The sequence below is a fragment of the Plectropomus leopardus genome, chromosome 20 (genome assembly GCF_026936395.1).
Source record: "Plectropomus leopardus strain MGB_pleo_1.0 chromosome 20, ASM2693639v1, whole genome shotgun sequence".
NCBI lineage: Eukaryota > Metazoa > Chordata > Actinopteri > Perciformes > Serranidae > Plectropomus > Plectropomus leopardus.
The window spans coordinates 23,346,597-23,368,371 of NC_142195.1; the positions used below are offsets into that span (position 1 = coordinate 23,346,597).

Sequence of the window (21,775 nt, forward strand, 5' to 3'; positions counted from 1 at the left end):
CTGAAAAATACAGAAAAGAAAGGGATAGAGGAAATAAAACAGGAAACTAATTATTAGCATTTATTTAAAGTTAGTCAGTTATTTTTTAGCATGATTTCCAGGTAATTTCCTTTTTTGTTTATTTATTTATTTTTACATTTGTTTTGTTTTGGGTTTGTCTTTTTTTGTGCTGATTTTCTGGTAATTTTCTAGTAACCTTATAAATAATTTCTTCCTAATTTGGGGTAATTTCATTTTAAGTTACTAACTGCCTTCTTCACATGTTGAAAGAAATTAGGCCAATTTGCTCAGGTGTCAAAGGTATGTAACAGAGGTTTGGTTTTGGGCAATATAAGTTACTGCAGTTACATTTAGGATAAGAAACATGTTGTTGACATACCTTTAAATGGCTCGAAGATACATCCTGGGAAGAGTATTTGGTTTTGTGCCCCGTCCACCACTGAACTTGCCTCCTATCAGGGACCACTCAGGACTGGTTCCTTCTTTACTCCCGTCAGCTCATTGGTCACGTGATTCCAGCCTTCCAGAATACATGGGTTATGCATGAATCACTGGCTCTGTATTAAAAAGGATATGTACAAATTTAGATGCATTGCTTTTTGTATTGGAGAGCAAACTAACAATGAATGAGAACAGCCGGGCCTGGGGCATCAGCTTATGTGCACATGCCTATGAATGTTTAGAATAAACAGCTGGCAAATCTGCAATCCATGAAGATAATATCAGAGCAGGATATACAACATGGTCCATGTGATTGAGAATATCTAGGAAAAACTGAAAAACTGAAAAGAAATCTTGAACATACAGACGGGCTGCCGAACACTTACTGTGTGTTGTTCTGTTTAACATGTTATTAATGATGCATCATGTTACAGATGTCCATCCTGTCTGTCCTCAGAATCATCAGCTGTCAGTACTTCCTCTGCACAATGTTTGTTTTTTATCTCTTCACCTCCACAAATCAATAGTTGCTGCTCTGTGCGCACAAGAGCACACAGCTGGCTCTATTTTTGTGAGTTGCGTGGCCATGGTTGCAGTCAGGTGCGCCCTGCAAAGTGAGTCAACCGCACTTTTGGTAATTTCGTAATTACAGGGCTCTCCTTGTCATGAAGGACTGACAATCATTGGAATCATGTAGAGAGCTTTCATTAGAGGAATCCTATTGTTTTCTGGGACTTGGGATGCAAATTATTCTTATTATATTTTATTTTTTATGACTTTTTGCCTTTATTCAGATAGGACAGCTAAAGCGTGAAAGGGGGACAGAGGGGATGACATATAGAAAAGGGCTGCATGCTGGAATCCAACCTGTGACCGCTGTGGCAAGGACAAGGCCTTTGTACATGGGGTGACTGCTCTCCCAGGTGAGCTGCCGGAATGCAAATCATTTTTTAAAGTTTAAACTTTGGCCAGACTTTTCCGGTGAATTAAGATGGAGACACTGGGTGACAGGCTGGCAGGAACGGACCGTACAAGCAGTCCTGAGGGAGCTATTAGCGGAGCGAGTTGTTTAAAGTAATTTTTCAGGGGTACCTTTTATATGAAGGGTGATTAATCAGTAACATTTACGCTACGATGTCCGGACGCTGGCAAGAAGCCTGGGCCTATGCTGATCAACTATACTTATTCATCATTGACCATGATTATTAAATTGGCTTTCAATCTATGAATGCTTTAAAATTGTAAATTTGGCTGCTGAACTTTGTGAACAAAATTCCTGGGTGGTAAGGAACAACGATATCTGCTACATGTAATGTCAAAGAGGACCTACTAATAAAATGCACTGACTTTACCAAAATGCACCAACTTCACCAACACCAAATTTTAGCCTAAGCTAAACAGAAAACTTGGCAGCTAAGAGCAGCAATAATGGAAGGACTTTTCAAAAGCACTGCTTCGGTCACATGACACCATCCACAAGTTGTCACATATCGCCGCTTTGTCAGAGGAAGTGGGGACACGTCCATCTTTAAATAGTCTTACTCTGTACCATAGAGTTGAGGTTAAAGCTTCTTGTAGAGGACTCTTTAGTGGGCGGTGGGTCATGTCCGCTGTTGGCCTCAGTGCCAATCCGAGAAAGAAGCTGGGTTTTCCTAGTCCTGCTGTCAACAGCTCAATTTTCCCAAAGAGGAGGTTATCATCAGCCAGAGATCACGGCTTCACTCCTGCAAGGTAAGTGGTGCTTCTGCTCACATGTGTATTATTAGATGCTTTGGCTGTGTTTTAGGCAGTGTGTGTTCACAGCTTGTAGCTGATGTCTTGTTTTTGCTGCCTATGTCTCTGTTTTCGTTATGCTATTATCTCAAGTGCTGCTTCTGTGTTGGTATTGATTGTGGGTTAATTCCTTGGTGCGACGGTTATTGTTTGTTAGGGGCATTTATTAATGCTTTTTATTTACAGGGACTCATGTTAGAGTGTTATGGGCTGGTGGTTGTTTTCTCTCAGCACAATGCAAAGTCTGATCTCTAGAGTGTAATGCATGTTGGCTTTTAGTGTGTAAACATGAGTGTCGTCTTGCTCTCAGCCCATTCTCATAATTATTTGCCATTATTGGCTCCAAGGGGAAATCAATGTGTCTCATATAGGAGGTATTTGCACACATGTTTTTTTAGCCAAACATTACAAATCCGATTCGATGGCTTATCTTAAGTTCATATTCAGGTACTGATGGTCATCTGCTGCTTGTCAAAAACACATGGCATTTCATAAAACAGGGCTGTGTGCTGCACGGCATGAATTTCTGATGTTAATATCCGTAACTTGATAATCATCTGCTGGCATGTCTTAGCCTGCTGCTGCATATCAGGTGGATTATTCGGTTTAGATTTATCCATTTCACTTCACGATGGTGTAGATAGTGTATTCCTTGCAACGGCTGGAGGTGCTTTGATAGGGTGTGGCCACTCGGCGGCTGGTGCTGCTGCCCCACAGATAATACATTCCATATTGAAGCTTTATAAAGCTGTATCTTACGCAGTTTAAGAAACAATCTTTATTTTAACACTACTCCGCTGAATTTGGTGTGTTCTTGCAGGGAGTGAAGGGGTAATCCAAGACTCTGGAGGGCCCACAAAGAAGCCCATTTAGGCCCAGTTTCATTGCACTGACAATAATACCTATTATGGATGACAGTTACAGGTAGGTAGCCGATGTAATTAACAGCATCAGACTGTCATATGGTATATGAGAGGAGCTGGAGGAGCTGTTGCAGAGGGCAGTGAACTTTTAGACCTGGCACAATTAACGATCAAGTCTACGCTCACTCTGCCTGGCGTTCTGCTGCTCCGTCTGTGCCCAGAGTGCACTCTGAGTTCCAGGAGTGTTATGCAATATATAACCATGCTCTTAATGATTGGTCCAGCTCCAACAATATAAAATTTGATACATGTTAGCAGATGTTTTGATTTTGGGAGGCTGCCACAAAAAATGAATGTCTGGAAAACCCTGTTTTATTGAAAGTTTAAGTGGGTATATAGCTGTCTTTGTTTTGTTTTACAATTACCTCTTTTCCACCAGCATGGAAAGGGTTTCTGGTTTCCACTACTTATTTTTAACCGTTCAGAACTTTTCGACAAAAAATAAATTGGCTGAGAACCAGAAAAGTTGGTTCCCAGCTGGAACCAAAATATTGCAGGTTTATCTTTACCTTAAGCGTGAAGCGTGATGTCATCAGGGGGCGTGTCATATTCAACAGATTAGATGGATGGAGATGGCAACGATGGAGAAGTCAAGTGAGAAATCGTCTGAAAAAAAGCATGAAGTGGTCTCATTAATAGTTAGTCCATGCTTTTCTAGTTGTTGGATAAAAACAAACATCTGTCATAAAACAAAAGCTCTTATGTTAAACGTGTCATAGAAATTTTATTCAATATGAAAGTATGTGAATGCCATCATGTATAATAGTAATAATTGTATAAGTATATGATTCATCCATGGTTTGGTATTTTTCGGAGACCTCTGAATCCTTCACTGTCTGCATGTAGCTATGTGAGAAGGCTCCAGGTTGTCTGGTTTCTCAGTTTTTTGGGGGGGTCCTTGAACATTTGTCTGGTTTGCCTCCCTTGATGGTTCACCACTGACGGAGTGACGTGGTCAAAGTCACCAAATATCATCTTGGTACACTCACTTAGATAATCCATTCCTTATGATTCAGCTGATTGAAAAGCATTTCCTTTCAAATGCCTCTTTCTCAAGTATGCAGTTTCTTTACTTAAATAAAAGTACTTATACCACACTGTGTAAATACTCTGTTAAAAGTTAAAGTCCTGCATCGAAAATGTCACTTAAGTTAAAGTAAGTAAATATAATTGGTAAAATGTACTTAAAATATTAAAAGTAAAAGTACCTAATATAGAAAAAGAAATACATGAAATAAAGGAAAAAGAAAACCATATAATTTAAATTACTGAATAAAGAAAAAGACTTAAATGTTTAATAAAATAGTTGGCAATTCATTTTTTCAGCCAACTGGATAATTGATATTTCATTTATATCATCATATTTATTAAACTCTTCCTATGTTTTTATGCAAATTCTTGAAGAAAGTAGTAATTAAAGCTTTCACTTAAATGTAGTTAAGTTAAAGTAGATAAATACATCTAAAATGCAGTGGAGTAAAAGTCTACATGTGACATGAAAAGAAAGATGTTCAAGTTAAGTACAAGTACCTCAAATTTGTATTTAAGTACAGTACTTAGTTACATTCCACCACTGCTCTTTTTAATTGTCTCCCAGATTCCTGCTCTGTTCATTTCAGGAGGTAAACTCAGAAAGTTTTTGGGCTCTGGGAGCGATTTTCGATTTGTACTTCGATGAATGCTGAGGATTGAGATGTGCTTTACAGGTTGCATTTTCAGAATCAATGACAATGTGCAAAAAGCAAACATTTCCTTGGTTTCCATGGCACTGTTTGCTCATCCTGATTGAAGATTTTTTTAAAAAAGAAGAAAGGCATCAGACCAGCAGTTGGCGATGATGCTATCAGAGATGATCTCAATGAGAACCCCGCAGTCCCCCTGTCAGGAGCAGATGGCTGCAGCACATGATCTGTTGAATGCCACTCCTGGTGTGGGTTGCGACAGCAGTGACTGTTTTGAAATAACTGGTGCTTACATAAAGGGTTGCCATTCGCTCGATGATGGAGTTTGGTATTTTAGTTTCTAACTCATTTCTCTCGAGTTGCTGACTAATTGCTCCGACAGTCATAATTAAAGTGAAAGCCACCCAGTGAGCTGCACTCCAAGTTGGAGATTATATGAGGTTATGAGTGATTGGGAGTCATTCCTAGAGAGGCGTTCGTATTGCTAGTTACAAAAAAAAAACAGCTCCTGAATGAAACTTCATATTGAAGTGTCAAATAAATTAGCATGCCTAACATGAAAAGAATGATTCGTCAGTGAGTCAGCCGTCATGAGGTTAGGCAAAGTTATTAGTGGCACATTTGTTTGAAGCGAAGACCAGGAGGAGGAGGAGGTGGTGGAGGAGGAGGAGGAAGAAGGGAATCAAAGGGGTTGTTTTTCTGGGGTTTTTTTGCACGCCTTCACCAATCAAGAAAAAACTCAAGGCTCAAAAGGGTGGCTGAAAATGTTTTTTGAATAGCCTCTCTCCAAGAAACTGGCTCTTTGTATACTGTTTGACATTTTCCTATGTTGCATTTATTGTGATTTTCATTGTTGTGTGCGATAAAATCTGCTCGTTTCTCAAGTCATCATAAAGTTAGATAATCTCATCTTTCTTATCAAATTGTCTTTGTCTAGATTAGAGCTTTTCTCAAGTCTATATGCTGTTATCTATTATCTTGCTTTTCATATATGTGCATGTGTTTTCTTCAAAGCTTTTTCCACACGCTTTAAACTATCATCTAATCTGATGTGGTGGATAGAGAGACAGCGTCTGAAAGTTATGTATCCAATGTCATGGCAGTGGCTTCAGTGTATTTTGCTTATAGTTTAACATCTTCTTCCTGAGGCCTTTCTGTGGAAGTGTTATAGACTGCCAACTGTTTGGACTCGGGTCAACAGGGAGCCCGAGCCACATGAATAATGCATGGTGTCTGCTCGCAGGCATACAGCCCTGTCTGTGCTGCCACTGCACATGCAGTGCCAGAGACGGAGGCTGACTTACGGAGATCATAGAGAGGAGCGGCGGATGAGACGGAGACACAGAAAGGAGACAGAAAAATACAGAAGACAATACCAAGCACAGACATGTACAATCTGTCAGTTGACTCAAATTACATTTTTTTTTCTCATGTACCATTGTAGCTAAGGTTGTTTTCATTATAAACTGATCTGTCAAGCAATTATTTAAATACATTTAATGGTAATTTAATAAAATGGACCCACTCAAATTAGCCAGAGCCCAAGGTAACGTCTTTAAAATATCATGGTTCCCACACATTTTCTTGGATAAAATTTCAAGGCTTTTCGATTTCGATGATTTCAGAGACCACTAATATATATTTTTTTCCCACTTGCCTGGCATTTTTCAAATATAACTGATTCAAACTCTATTCAAACATGATTTCAGCTGGCTGGCATATAAAGAAAGACTAAACATGAGGAAAAAATAATAAAACGTTTGTGATGGCAAACAAAATGTCACACATTGATGCAAATTAGAGCTACATTATGTCGACAGCTGCAGAAATGAGTTTGTTGTCATGTTACATTTCGTGGACGGTTATCCATGGAAGATTACTGAAACTATTTGACAATACACGGCAAAATTCCATGACTTTTACAAAACTTGTAATCATTTTTACTAATTTTATGACTTTTCCAGCCCTAGAGAATGAGATTGTGAAACTGCATTTACAAGCACATATTTGGAATTTTTAAATATCTGATACGGTACGATACAACACGACGCAACGCAATACAATACGATTTGATTAGATACGATACAGAACGGTATGATACGATACAGTATGGTACGGTATGATATGATATATGATATGATACGAAATAATGTGATACAATATGTTACAGTACGAGTTGATACAGTATGGTACGGTACAACTTTATTGTCAGTTTACAGTGAAATTAATGTTGCGTCCTTAGACAACTAAATGATTAACAATGTCAATGTCATGCTTCTCTCCCTTTTATATCACTGTAAATGGAACATCTTTGGTTTTGGACTATTGATCAGACACAAGCAGCAACCTCTGAAGCTAAAAAATGACGCGCAAATGCCAAAAACTGCAGTTCTTCTAATGGCCACTAAAGGCCGGCTCCAAAACAGTCAATCCCCATGGACTCCTGTGTTTAAATGTCTTTCTAACAGCAGAAATAAACATATGTACAGCCCGGTACAAAAAAACCAAAAATAAAACAGAAAACTTTTCTCTCTTTAGCTATTTTCCCTGTTCTTGACAACTGTACAGTAGGTTTATTCATATAGAACTCACCTGGCTTTGGTTATGGAGGTAGAGCGGGTCATTCAGTACCTGAAGATTAGCAGTTTGATTCCCGGCTCCTGCAGTCCACATGTCGAAGTATCCTTGGACAAGGTACTGAACAGATACTTAGCAACTTAGCAGGTGGCACCATATATGTATAGTAGTCCAGACCACCAGTGTATAAATGTGCCTGTGAAAGGGTGAATGTGTCATGCAGTGTAAAAGTGTGTGTAAAGAAAGACTAGAAAGGTGCTATACAAATGCAAGTCCATATACCAAAGAAAGTGTAGAAAGAAAGAGAAATGGATACAGTAGCGGAAGAAAGGCCCCATTCATTCCTATGAAAATTGCTCAGTGGCGCATGAAGCTTAATTTGCGCTGTATGAAGACACTCCTACCTGTCAAGCGGCTAACTTTCAGAAATGGTAAGGACAGTTTTCTGGACTATTCTGTCAACTAAATGATTAAAATAAATGTATATAATAACAAATATAAAAATCAATGGGTTAATGTCAGCATGTCTCCTCTACTATCTGCTGTCAATAATGTCCAGTTGCTTATTCAGCTGATCATGTCGGCACTGGCCCCTCGTAGTGTCACACAGATACATTCGGTTTCATGAGCACAGGTTTTGAGAAATCCATCTCCTAGGTTCCCTTTGCTTCCTAAAAACAATGGAGGTAAATGAAATTTCATGTGATCTCCCCACAGCTTAAAAAAATCACATTTGACAAACGCAACAGCAAGGTATTTTTACAGAAACAATGCCCCAGTTACTCTGAATAATCCACAGACTTCACTGTCGGCTCTCCCAATGGAACTAAATGATGTTTGCGATGCTTTAAGCATCACAAACAAAATTTGATTCACCCCCAATGTATTGGGATAGGAGCAGAAATCTCACAACCTTGTCATGTACACTCAGTTTCCAATTTATCCTTTGCTGAAAATAATGCAGTCCTGCCATAAATCCTACATTCCTGAAGGGTACCATACTTGGTTTTTGTTGAAACTTTATTATTTTGTTCCCCTCGTATATAGGAAACTGAAATGAACTGCATGACTTTTTGGGGATAAGAAGATAAATGTCTATCGGCAATTTGGAGGAAGTGACCCTTTCAGACAGGGATTATCAACCTTTCTTTGCTAGGGCCCCATACATGTTTATAGGACTTTAGATGTTTGTAAGATTTTAGAGATTTCTATGATTTTAGGACATTAGGGGCTTAGTGAGGACCTCTGTCGGGGGGTGCAGGGGAACTTTTTTTTTTACACAAGCTGTATTTTCATATTGTTTTGTGCACTCTAGCACCTTATGTATAGTAAAAGTACAAAATCAATTCCTAGTGTGAACCATGGGAACCCAGCACCCTATCGGGGTGGGTCCGTGGGTTTGGCCCGTGGGTGTGGCCCGTGGGTTTGGCCCGTGGGTTTGGCCCGTGGGCCATAAGTTGAATATCACTGTTGTTAAAGAAGAAGGAAGCAGGGCATTAAAGGAGACAGATGTGCAGTAAACTGACCAAAAACCTCATAAATAAACGAGGTTTAGCTTGTGAGATGTGGGCACCCGACAGAGAGGAAGACAAACCGAGTGAAGGAGACATGCAGTCAGCAGCAGGAGATAGGTATAGAGGAGTATGTGAAAATACCACAGGGAGCGTCGGGCAGATTGGCCATCTGGACCTCTGAGCTGACAGCTTGACATGTTCCAAGTGCAGCAAACGTGGAGCAAATTCACTAAGCAGGGCCCCCTCTTGAGATATGCAACACATTACACAGGAAGCGTAATTAGAGGGCTGGTGGGGCCCGCAGTGAGCGTCACCGTGAACAGAACGGTCGAACAGAGATCAATGTTCTGCTCTCTAAATTAATGAGGCTAATGTTGATGTGACAGCCTCGTCACCGGAGATCTGCGGGGAATAGGACAGATTTCAACAGGCGTGAATGGAGACATGGAACAGGGTACAAGCTTATTAAATTACAGTGGGCAGCCAGCGCACACACACAGTAAGAGAATGCTTCATAATTGAGCACAAAAAATGATTAATGAATATTTTAATTTGACCAATTCATATTGCTCACCAATAAAGTCATTATTTTCATTAAAAAACATACTGTTGAAAGTGAACAAAGAATACAGCTGCTTACTAAATATCAACAAATTCAAGGGGAGGGGTGGGGGGGAGCAGAAATTTACAATAGAAAATGATCATCATCTGGTGTAGAAAGATTATGTCTGAAACAAACAATTCACAACTCAATGCGTCTCAAATAGAACTCATAACGGATGAAACACGCACAGCAACATCTGCAGTCTTTTCGGAGGGGGTACACGGCTTGATTATTTTAAGGAAAGTGAAGTATGTATTCAACAGAAGTCGTAAAATGTGAGCAGTGCTCAGAGTTATCTTTCAGGATTCACAAAGACGTACACATTACACACATTAAAAAAGGGGAAAAAAAGCCAATTGGGTAACGGAGCACTGCTGAGGGAAGTTGAGGCTTCTTTTAATTTTTCTTCTTTTTCTTTAAATCCTGGATCTGTTACAAACTCATGGTTGGGAGAGCCAAAAACGCTCCATTTTGGCTCTTTTTGGTATTTAGTGTTGAAAATGACAGAAACACATATTCATAAAGTACAACATTAACAACATTATAATTTCAGAAAAATTACATTTCACCCTTGATAAGAGCTTTTTCTTTTTTTCCCTCTTTTGCTTCTGATTGCCCCTACTGTCCTCCAAATCAAACTGGATAGTCGAGGTTTGATTGCAATTAGAAACAACTTAGAAAAACGGTTAAAAAAAAAGCAAACGAATAATCAAACAAAAAACTTCACCAAAGGTCATTGGCTGGGGGAGGGGGGTGGGGGGGGGGGTAACTTCCTCTGGCAAACTTTTCCTCAACAGACTTCAAAGAATCTTCCAGCTGCTGACTTGATTTCCATCTGACGGAGCGGATTCCTCTTTTTACCGACGGGAACGCCTTTCATAATGTTTCTGCTCCAGTGAGGCACATTTACACCATCCGAGCCTTTGATTAGTCTTTCTTAAAAAATATATATATATATATTGAAAGGTGATAACATGATGCTTCATATGGAGTCGAAAATCACTTTAAATTATACACAGCTGTTGTTAGCAGAGCGGTCCGAGCCACTGTCAGTGCATTTGCTCAGTTTACACTTTTTTTTAAAGCCTCTTGAATTTGTACAGTCTGGTCGCCTGTGTTTAAAGCAACGCCACGTTGTCCTCATGGAGACAATAAGGTATTAAAGTCTATACAATAATCTCCCATGTTGAGTATAACCATCCATTAGTGCTCATGAGTCTTCTGCTCTTCACCACAGGACTCCACAACCGTCTGTGTCAGTGTTTGTGACGTGATGATGGAATGCAGCAAAGCTGATGATCGAAGACCACAAAAAAAAAGACATTATAAAATCTTAAGAAAGAAAAAGACAGTGTTATCTCCTCTTTGTCTTGGTCAGTGGTTGCCCTTGTTAGCGTGGAGGACCGTTTTAAATGAATTATGGGATCCTGATGGGTTCTCTGCATATGTCTTTCTCTTGTCTTTCATTGTGGTTTGCTGCACCATCCAAAGCAGTTCCTTTTAGGGGTTAATGGATGCTAGGCACATCTCCCAACCAGGCACCAGGTAGGGGGCGTGGGCATGTATACTCATTCTGCAAGGAAAGAAAAAGACAATAAAGTTAAAAACCATTTAACAGCTGGTGTGTGCCAGTTACAGAGGTGGTGGTTACAATGTAAAGTTAATTACAGTGTCCAGTGATTTGATAACAGTACAATGGGGCTGTGACAGTGCCAGCAAAGCAAATTAGGGTAAGCAATTAAGCAGATGATGAAATCCCATGTACTTAGATAGCTTAGAAAGCTGAGGTAGAGAGACTCCCCCTAATGTCTCGCTGAGATTAAGTGAAAAGCTCAAGACAAAGAACTCGAACAAGTATTCATGTTGAAAATTTCAATTTAAGCTGAAAGAATTAATTAAAAAAGCCCGCTCAGCTGAACCCCTTACCTAAACATTTTGTCACTTTTTTTTCCAGGTTGTTTGCAACAATAGATATTCCAATTACCCTCTAGTCGAGCATTGATCGGCAGCCGAACAATAGCTGGAATACCAACCGTAACTATCTCGGTGTGTGTAAGTTAATTACATGAGCAAGAGAGGGTGCAAGTTCAATATTTTTTCTACAGTTTTGGTTTTTGATGTATTGTATTTTTAGAACATGAAGACGTTTTTACATACTGTAATAACAGATATTTCTTCATTCACACAATAACTGTATTGACAGTTCAAGGCTGTGATTATCTATCATTTTTCTTTCCATTTTCTTCAAACTTAAGAGTTCCTACAGTATTTACTTGACTTAAAGATAGAGGGGATGATGGATCAGCAAACTTTCTTTTTTCATGTGTTGCTTTGTGATCATTCTGTGTCCCCTCTCTGAATTCGGAGATGTTTTTGTAGGACTGTAAACACAGCACAAGTGGTAATCTTCAAGTTTGTTGAGTTTAAGTTGTGAGTTGGAGAACCGATCAGTCAATCAGTTTCTGGTTGCAGCTGATCATATCCGATTAGTGGATTAGAGTAGAGGAGAGGCTGGTCCGGTGGCTAGCAGCTAATGGTGCTAACACCATAAAGAGCACTAAACCAGTGGTTTTGGTCCCATGATGGGGTCCAGATTTCTCCTTAGTCATGAGTTCAAGGTCCACACCGTTTAACTCAGTGTCACACTTGCACTGGTCGTCAAGCTAGTTTCCCGTCTCTGTTAAGTAGCTGTTCTTTATTCACTCACATGTACAGCAGGAAACAGCACTTTAAAATAAATGCCTTTCTCCAGAAATTCAGCGTACTTCAAAATAAAGTGTCAACAAACTCAATCCGAATGGACCCGCTACCCACTTTTGGACAGTGACCCACCAGTTGGGAACCACTGCACTAAACAACAGCAACAACACTAACAGAGCTAATGGTGTTAACCAGGCGGTAAGCACAAAATAGGTATTATGTATTAGTGCTGAAGCCATCCAGACTTCATTGATAACTGCCACATGAGCAAAGTGCCAGCCATTAGCTTGCCAGTAGGATACACGCATGCACTATCATGCACATAGGGCCAGACCAGCTACAACAACAAACCACAGAGAAGCTTGGATGGCCACACGGGCTACAAAAACAAACAACAGTGAAGCTCTGATTAGGACACACAGAGATGTAGCAGAAATTCAGTGTCTACTTAGGATGCCATGAGTCTACCATCGTCACATAGAAAATAGTGGTTTGTTGCTATATTAATGCTCTGAATGTTGCATACAGAACCTTTAAGTTCCAAATATTATAAAATGATGCAAAGAATTATAGGAGCAACAATTATTTACTGACTATGCAGCCATATGTAGATATAAAATAATAAATAAACAAGTTAATCTTTCAATACATTTTCAATAATTCTTAACTGGACCTCCTGAACATGTAGTTACATTCATAATTTATGGTATTTAAAAATAAGCTTACATTTTTTACACTCAGTATTAAACAAACTGACTTGATATTAACAGGCCCGTTTTTATCGTATGGCATATTTGTATCACTAGAAAGAGTAAATTAGAATCATGACAAGTGAATAATTTGGGACCTTTAAATGTCAGCACTTTCCCACAGGTCGAATGAAGCTTGTTGAGATGTTGCAAATTTGGGAGATATTTTGACATTTTACTCTCATATAAGAGCCACAAGCTTTGAATTGATCTTCACACTGAAAGAGGCAGAGGCACGCGCACACACACAGCCCGAATATCTGAGTTTGCCTCTGAGTATTTGTGCTCTGAAACCCTCCACTCTACAACTTAACCTTTTAAAAAGAGCCTATTTGCGACTTGGCTACAGGTAAATCTACATTGCCTTAATAACACAAATGCTGCAAGTTTTGCCTGGCTAAGCAAATTTCTAAAGCCTTTGGAATCGGCTCGAAAATTATCCCGGCTCAACTTTTTGCTGCTCAAGCTGAGATTGTTGTCAGTGTGAAGCAGATCTCTGTAACACAGGGCTCAGACGAGTACGCCCAGAGCACGACTTTTATTTAAACGTTATCAAACAGGCTGATAAGTCTTCACTCAACTCTTTATCTGTCTCTCAGGTGGATGTGAGTGAAGTGAAGACAGCTGCACAAATTGTCATACCTCAGACAATTTCAGCAGAGCCTGAAAACAGAAACAACCTCGCAGCCAAAGCTCAGACTTTTCTGTGAACACGTGCAGTAATGTGAACACTGAAGCAAGCAACGCGGACACAAAAGCTGAGGTTTACAGCACTCTGAACAGGCAAACACAGGCACTTAACAGGATCACCTATCAGGAAGAAGATGCAAGAAATGACTAAATTAATCGATCATCTAACCCCTCACTTATTGTCATTACACAGTGTTTAATATCAAAGACACTTTTTGCACTGTTGCAACTGGTTATGGAGCATGTGCTAGTATTATCTGCGATAATAGTCATGGTCGGAAGCATTATGTTTTTTAGGTTGTCCTTCCATCCATCCCATTCTCATGAACATGTTATCTCAAAAAAGCCTTGCAAAAATGTCTTTAAATTTGAAACAAACATTACCTTGAACTTCAATTTTGGTGGTCATAGGTCAAAGTTCAAGGTCACTGTGACCTCGTCAGTCTCACTCTTGTGAACCCAGTATTTCGAGAACACTTTTAGGGAGTTTATTATTATTATTACTATTATTCATTTATTTTTTTACAAACATTTACTCACAAATCAAGAATGAACAGATTAGATATTACCGGTCAAAGGTCAGGGTCATTGTGAGCTTGCATATGTCTCAATCTTGTGAAAGAGATAGATCAAGAATGCCTTGAGAAACTTTCTTCAAAGTTAGCACAAATGTCCACTTGGACTCAACAATTAACTGATTAGATTTTGGTGGTCAAAGGTCAAGGTCACTGTAGCTTTGTCTGTCAAATTTTCGTCTGGTTGAATTTTTTATTTTTTTTTAATTTAGCACAAATGTCCACTTTGACTCAACGATGTACTCATTAGATTTTTGTAGTTTAAGATCAAGGTCAGTGAGACCTCCCAAAACATGTTTTTTTTGCCATAACTCAAGAATTCATACACTAATTGAGACAAAATTTCAAACAAATGTCTGACTGGGTAAAATGATGAAGTGATAAGATTTCTTCCAGAAGGACAAAGGTCATCATAACTAAGGAATCATAATATTCTGCAAAATTAATTTTCTCCCATTACTCAATGTCATAAGTCAGGAACAGAGGGGGAGATATTTGGGTAGATACCGAATTGATGACACTAATCTTGAAACAGCGCTGATTGTAAAGATCTTCTGTGTTGCCGGGGGAAAGATAAGTGTGATGTATCCATGTTTTCAAAGACATGGATATAAACTTGACTGGTTTGTGGAAGCATATAACACTGAGGTGGTAATTCTAGTTTGCGTGTGTTTTCAGCTCAAAATACTCATTTTACACGGCACTTTCCAGAAACTAAATCAATCCAGTGTTCAGTCAAATGCATTGACATGGCAGCAATTTGAAAGTAATTGCATTCGCATCACTCACATCTGAATTCAAGAGATGTTCTTCACACACCTTGTGGAGTGACTGCAGGAGTGCATTGATTGTAAAATAATGATTGAAAATTCATTATACTTACATAAAGACAATTAATTTCTTTGAAAAAAATAATGGTTAACTTTTGCTTGGCTCATTATTCTTTATTTAATGGCAAAAAGCCATCAATTTTCACAACAAGAGTGAAATGTTAACCAATGATTTTTATTTATCGTCTTGATTTTCTTTCTTCCTTTTTTTTTTTTTTTTGCTGCCATGAAGTCAGAGGCACATTGTTTGGCAGGAGAGGAAACCAGGCAAATGTTTGCCCCCCCCCAGAAAATATATAAGAATGCCAGTGACCTGACAGTTAGGCTGCAGCAACTGGAGAAGAGAGTGCAAAGTTAAACATAGCAGTGCAATATGAGTACAGTTTAGGCTAATTGTCAGTGAGTAAATCCTACAACTCTGTAACACCCAAGAGAAGTTTCCTGTCACCTGCTGATTAAAGTAAAGTGGGTTAGCCTCCATTGGAACCTGACCTCTTGACGGGCTTCTCTGCCAGAGGCCCCCCAGAGTCTGGGATTGCCACTGCATAAAATATCATGTAGCTATTCCAGCACAGCTCAGATGTTTGCTTCGTTGACACAGCTGAGCTGTTTGTGAAAACTCATTATGCTCCTTGAACATGATTTTCTTCAAGTGCTTAGTTAATGATGAGTTTTGTAATTCACTCTGCTGCTCAAACTTGTTCAAACACTTGCACTGTAAACAGCCAATAGTCATTTGATGGATTTGAGCCATAAGTTGAAGACGATGCTTTTTGTATGGCTTTGCATAAAACGAAAAGGATGGCTGTGGATATTTTTGTCACCAGACTACACAAATCCTCATAACTTCTGCTGCCGGCATTGAAGACTGACCGCTCGTTTCCTTCATTGTGACAAGGAATAAGTGCCGCTGAGCGGCCATGAGGAGACTTTGTCATCTGTCACCAGGGACATGTGCTTCACTTCTGCACTCTCCCAGAAGTGGAGAAGTTGGTTGTAGAAAGAAAACTGAAATTACTTGCTTTCAGATATCTTTTCCGTTTCTCTAGCATTGTTTTCTGGGACAACAGGAAAGCACTAGTGGCCTTTCACAACAGAGCTGCACTCTGAATGTATCTGAAGGAGCAATTGCACTCCTCCACTCGCCAATGGCACCCCCCTCTGAAAGTGCTGCTTCCACTTCATGAAAACAACACAAAAATATGGGAGTTCTACATCTCTAAAAGCAGGGCCAAGGTAGCCTCCTTGGTTCAAGCAAAAGTGGGAGTTATGACAAGCTGGCAAGGGCTCAGGATAAACTTGGCAAACATTATGGTCGGGGTCCTTCCATCCCACCAATACAGCATAGCAGCATGAGGTAGAAGTGTAGAGCTGCTGGTTATTTACACTGAGATCTCAGAGAACCTATGCCACTGGGCTGCAAGTAATCTCCTCTGCCACAGAGGACATCACATTTCAGGCATGTCAAACACCAGGGCTAATGTGATGTCCAGAGACAAGCCAATAGCTGACAAGACACATCCTGAAAAATTTAGTCTGATTTTAATTTTTAGAGAGAGAAAGGGGATTTGTTTGCCTCAAGGACAAACACCCACTGGTCCTTTGTGGCTCTTGTGCCACCCCAAAACAATCTACCCCAGGGAGTTTTGTGTTTGCACACGCACTTTAAGAAAAAAGGCTCCTCTGTCTTTCTTCCCCCGCATGAGCTTCTAGTTGTTGGAAAAACAAGACATGACAAACTGGCAGGGATCCTTCTGGTTTCAGACTAGAAAACGTCCCCTTGACAGGCAAATATTACTTGGCTGATGTAGCTACCACACTAATCAGTCCCCTAACACATTGTCACAAGAGATGAATGGCAGCATGACACCCAACCTGGGGGTGTAAAATCCTTGGAAGGACAAGCCTGTGAGTCAAGAAGTATCCCCTGTAGTGGTATGCACAGATATGGAAACATACGGTATGTCCTTGAAATTAGAGACTTGCTTTATGATGGCAACAAGGATTTAATCAATGTACACGAAAGACCCTAATAGTTACTATGGACACTAGTAGTTTATATCATTGGCAAGGACACCTGCTAATCTAAAGCAGATTTTACAATAATAGCACTGAATTAAATGTAGCTGAGCTAGCACTGTCACTTGTTAAATTATTTCATTCTTTGAGGCTAGAAAGGCTATTAAAAATAACCAGCGACAACTTTGCAATTCTCTGTCGATCATATGAACCTCACCTTGAAGGTCATAGTGTTTTGTTCTACAGCAAAACACTCAGCTGTACACATCCGTGTGGTTGTTTTAAGCAATTGGTTAGGGTTAAGGAAAGATCATGGTTTGGGTTAAGATGATCACTTGAGTCATGGGACATGAAATCTTGTGGATGTTCTTGAAAATCTGAGGTTAATATCTAGATACGGCCCTCTACAAGTTGTCAGTCATCGAATGAGAATAATAAGTACAATATGTAGATGATACCACTGTCCTTGTTCACTGAATATAGGTTACAATGTGTACCCAGTAATTATGGTACTTGACATCAGATGCAACCTCAGTAGCATGGGAGGTAAATGGTGAGACACTAAGTGTAAAGATAACAGAAAACTCTATGTTCCCTCTAACTTTCTGCAAAATTTGACTTATGACATGGACGTTTTACTTGCCACCAATTAGCCCAAGCAATATAATTTTGTATACATCAGAATAAAGCACCAAAATGCATTCTCTGTTAAACTGGACTGTCAAGTGAGATAACACGCGCAGGACTCTAAGCTGTAAACATCGTAAGAGGAGTTTGTTTACTGTAAATGTTGGTGATCAGTCGACTTACAGCAACTTTGGGGGGTTTATGGGGAAAAACAATTCCAATTTATCTGTGAAAACTGAAAACATTCGGCCTTATACTCATGAATGAGTCATGTTGGTCTCGCCACACCGCTGTGAAAGCACTGCATACAAAACACTAACAATCATAATTGAAAGGTGCATAATTAAAAATTCTGCTCCCCTGCTATGTCGGCATTCCAAAGGGAGACTGACCATTTCTAAGACTTCAGCTCGGGTCTTTTCAAGAACACAGGTTACATGTCCAGAGCTGTCCCCGCTTTCATCCACCCCCTCTACCGCCTGGGTTTTTAATTAGGATACTAATTAGCAGGCTACAAACATGATGTAATTAGTCTGCTCTCAGTCAGGACAGCTGGAAGTAACAGACATATAGCAGCCACTCTCAAAGGGATCACAAGCCTCTTACTCCACTCAGGGCTCCAATTACCCAGTTCTGTCTCCCCCACCCCGCTGCCTGTATGTATGTGTGATGTTTCATGTTCTCTTCTTTCCCTAAAGACTGTAACCGAGGCAGACAATTGGAAATAGACTGAATGTGTCGAGTTATTAAAAATTGAAATACTGTGAGCACCGCAGCTTTAGTCTGGAGAACATGCCTGGTATGTTTGTGCAAAGACAGCCGCACATGTGCATATGTATAGTGCGTGTTTGTGTTTTAGATTCACACATTCTGTCAAACGAGATCATGGCAGGCGTAAATCTGCTGTAATCTCCACATACGATGGCGACAAAGGACGGCGGAGTACAACCAAGCTTATTTCGGCTTAAAGAAAAACAACTATTGTTAAGTATGTTCTTCCTGGGGAGCTGTTGCCTTTGTAAGCGTTTGATCGCAGCAACACAGATATTTCCCTCTTTTTTTTTTCAAGCTCTAAATCTCTTTCTCTCTCTCTGACACTTAAACACACACTCAATTTTCTGATTAACTAAGACCAAGTGACAATTCTCTTTCAAGAAGTTGCAGTGTTGATTCATTTTTGTTTGATGTCTCAGTAGCGGGTAAAAGGACATAATGTGAGATGGACCACTGTGAACAAAAGATGTCTATAAATGTCTGTAGAAGTTTGTTCGGAGTAATTGGGAAGCTCTCTTTGATAACAAGACAGCGTTGAGTGGAAATAAAAGGTAAAGTAATGGACTTCCTGCTAATGGTCTGACAAAAAGGCATTCATTAAAGGCGTCTAATTTAGTTTTCAGCAAGGTCACAGCAGTTGTGCTGGACTATTAACACAACACATTAATGATGCAACACATGTATCATCAGAAATTCAATTGTCTTAATGCTCTTTAAAAAAAACTTGTCATTTCCACCAACATCTGGGAGGATGTCGTGTCTCCGACACGGGCATTCCCATCTCTTTTTAAATACATAAATAATGTGTACCCAGATTAAAATTAGTGCTGAGAGCTTGAATGTATGAATATATAAATCTTGTGCAATATTTTGCCTCCAGCTATCCTGTATTAGCCTGACATCGCCAGACCAATTTGCAAATGCAAATTAGTCTGGAACTTCTCAGTTCATTTTCAATTTCCAACGGCGGTAGACCAAAATGATCCCAGACGTCACTGGATAGACCTACAGCCAACCAGAGTCACAAAACATTAAGTAGTGCGGAGCGATGGACAAATGTAGGGTTGGGTTAAAGCTAATAAAACACTTAAGATTATGGAAAAATCATGGTTTGGGTTAAGATGATCACTCAAGACATGGGATAAAGAATCTTGCCATCTTGCGGGACTTTTCACAAATCTGTGGTTACCATCTAGACATGAACCTCTGCAAGTTGTCAGTCATCAAATCAAACTCATCCCATATTAGATGAACAGTAGTGATTGGCCAGGTCTGGTGGATATATGTTTTAACAGTAGGGGGACCAGAAGCATCTGCCAGAGCAATACTTTACAATACTTCCAATACTCTATGACTTTGTCTGAAAATGGAGACTTTGCAATGACAGCATTAAGAAATTTGCAGGACGCCAATGAATCGCATTAATACAATATCACATAAGCATTACTTAATAAGAATATGCATACAATTACAGCATCTACAGCAAAGGCTCAGCATTCGTAACATCTAATTTGCCTAGAATGTAAAAGGCTGAAAATGTATTCTAATGACCTCATCACCCAATTCGGAGCTGTATAAACAACTACTGCAGCACCAGCCGGCTAAAATTTCTACCTGGGGCCCCATGGGGGTTGTAAATGGGCTGAAAAGTCTTCCCTGTATGGGACTGTCCACAAGGTTTCATAATAGCCCCATGACAATTGACTGGATTTACCCAAGTGGGCCCCACATGGGTTATGCTAGGGCTACCTGGGTAATCAGAAGAAATGGGCCCAAAAAAGGCATCTTATCTGAGGTCCACTTGGGTCGAGCCATCCATGTGGGCAACTGGTATGGAAACTGGAACCCATTTTGTAACCTGAGGACAATCCCATTTGGGCCCACTTTTCAGCCCATTTACTAGCAACATGGGCCCCACATACAAATTTAGGCTGGACGGCCAGCTATGAGAGAGGAAATGCTGTTTTGAAAACGTGTACCCCAAATTTATTTTTATGCCTCCATGCTGGAAAGAGCCGTGGCCTAAGGCATTATGTTATCAGATTGTCCGTCGGTCCCATTCTCATGAACACAATATCTCAGGAAGGGCTGGAGGTAATCTCATTACATCTTGCACAAATGTCAACTTGGACTCAGGGATGAACTGATAAGATTTTGGTGGTCAAAGGTCATTGTGACAAAACACGTCGAAAGAAATAACTTAAGAATTCATACACTACTAACGACAAAATCCCACACAAACGTCTAATAGGATGATAAAGTGATGGCATTTTATATCCAAAAGGTCGAGGTCAACTTCACTGTAACATCATAATGATCTGCCAAAACACTTCTCCAGCCATTATTCAAAGCCATAACTCAGGAACAGAGGGGGAGACATTTGCTTGGATGGTAAATTTGTGACACTAATCTTGGGTGTCCTCCTTGAAACTGTGCTGGTTGTATAGATCTCCTGTGCTGCTGTGTTGTGTGAAACATCCAACTTTTAGAATTTGTAGCTTTTTTGCAACCACATTGGAAGAATTGTCTGCTGAAAAGGCTAAAGAAGCGTCTGGACAGACATGGAAGTAAACTGTGACTGCAATTCAATTGTTTGGTGGAAGAATACAATCAGGGGTCCGTAATTCTAGTTAATTGCTGTAATGAAGATGTCTCTGTGTAAAGTAAGAGCAGTATCTGAGAGGAAGGAAAAAAGAGTAACGGAGCATGAGTGTGTTCCCCCATCCACACTATCTCCAACAACAAAAAAACATTTTCATTAGAAGCGAGGGGAGGGTATAGTGACCCATATGTAAGTGGGCCAGTGAGAGTACGCTGCTCTAAAAGACTATCATTTGAAGTTAAACAGAGAGCATTTTTCTGTTTGTTTGCATTAAGCAAGAGACGGAAGCTGTGGTTTAAAGGTAGAGCTCAAAGATCTCCCAGAGGAAACCTGATCCAGTGAGTTGTGGCTGGGAGCAAACTGAGCACGTCCCTGATGAAATGTCTCTGCGTGTCTGCATTTTTATGCAAGTGCACGCACATGCATGTTTATCTGTGCCCGAGCGTTATGATTTATGATGATTGTGATTTATGCAGGTGATCGATGACCACATTAGGAGCGGCAGGTTTTTCCCCTCTGAGTCTCTCTCTGGATAGATCATGTGGTGCACAATAAATTAAAAAAATACATAAATAACTAAAGCAAGACCTAATTTCTTACCCTTGTTAGGATGCATGAATCATCTCAGGGATCATAGAGGTATGTTCTGTTAGTGTAATGGAGGACGTGACCACAGCATCATCCATTACTCCTGT

General features: G+C 39.9%; 1 protein-coding gene across 3 annotated transcripts in view; it reads right to left on the reverse strand.

Moving 5' to 3' along the window:
- Window positions 1-9,444: 9,444 nt before the first annotated feature.
- lrrtm4l1 (leucine rich repeat transmembrane neuronal 4 like 1) overlaps window positions 9,445-21,775 on the reverse strand; it is a 186,562-nt gene continuing 174,231 nt past the window's right edge. For all 3 annotated transcript variants that reach the window (XR_015775219.1, XM_088071280.1, XM_088071279.1), the window contains one exon: window positions 9,445-11,087. Coding sequence is in view for 2 of the 3 variants with exons in the window: in XM_088071280.1 (XP_087927406.1) it covers window positions 11,022-11,087 (66 nt within the window). In the remaining variant the exon portion in view is untranslated. The remainder of the gene's footprint in view (window positions 11,088-21,775) is intronic.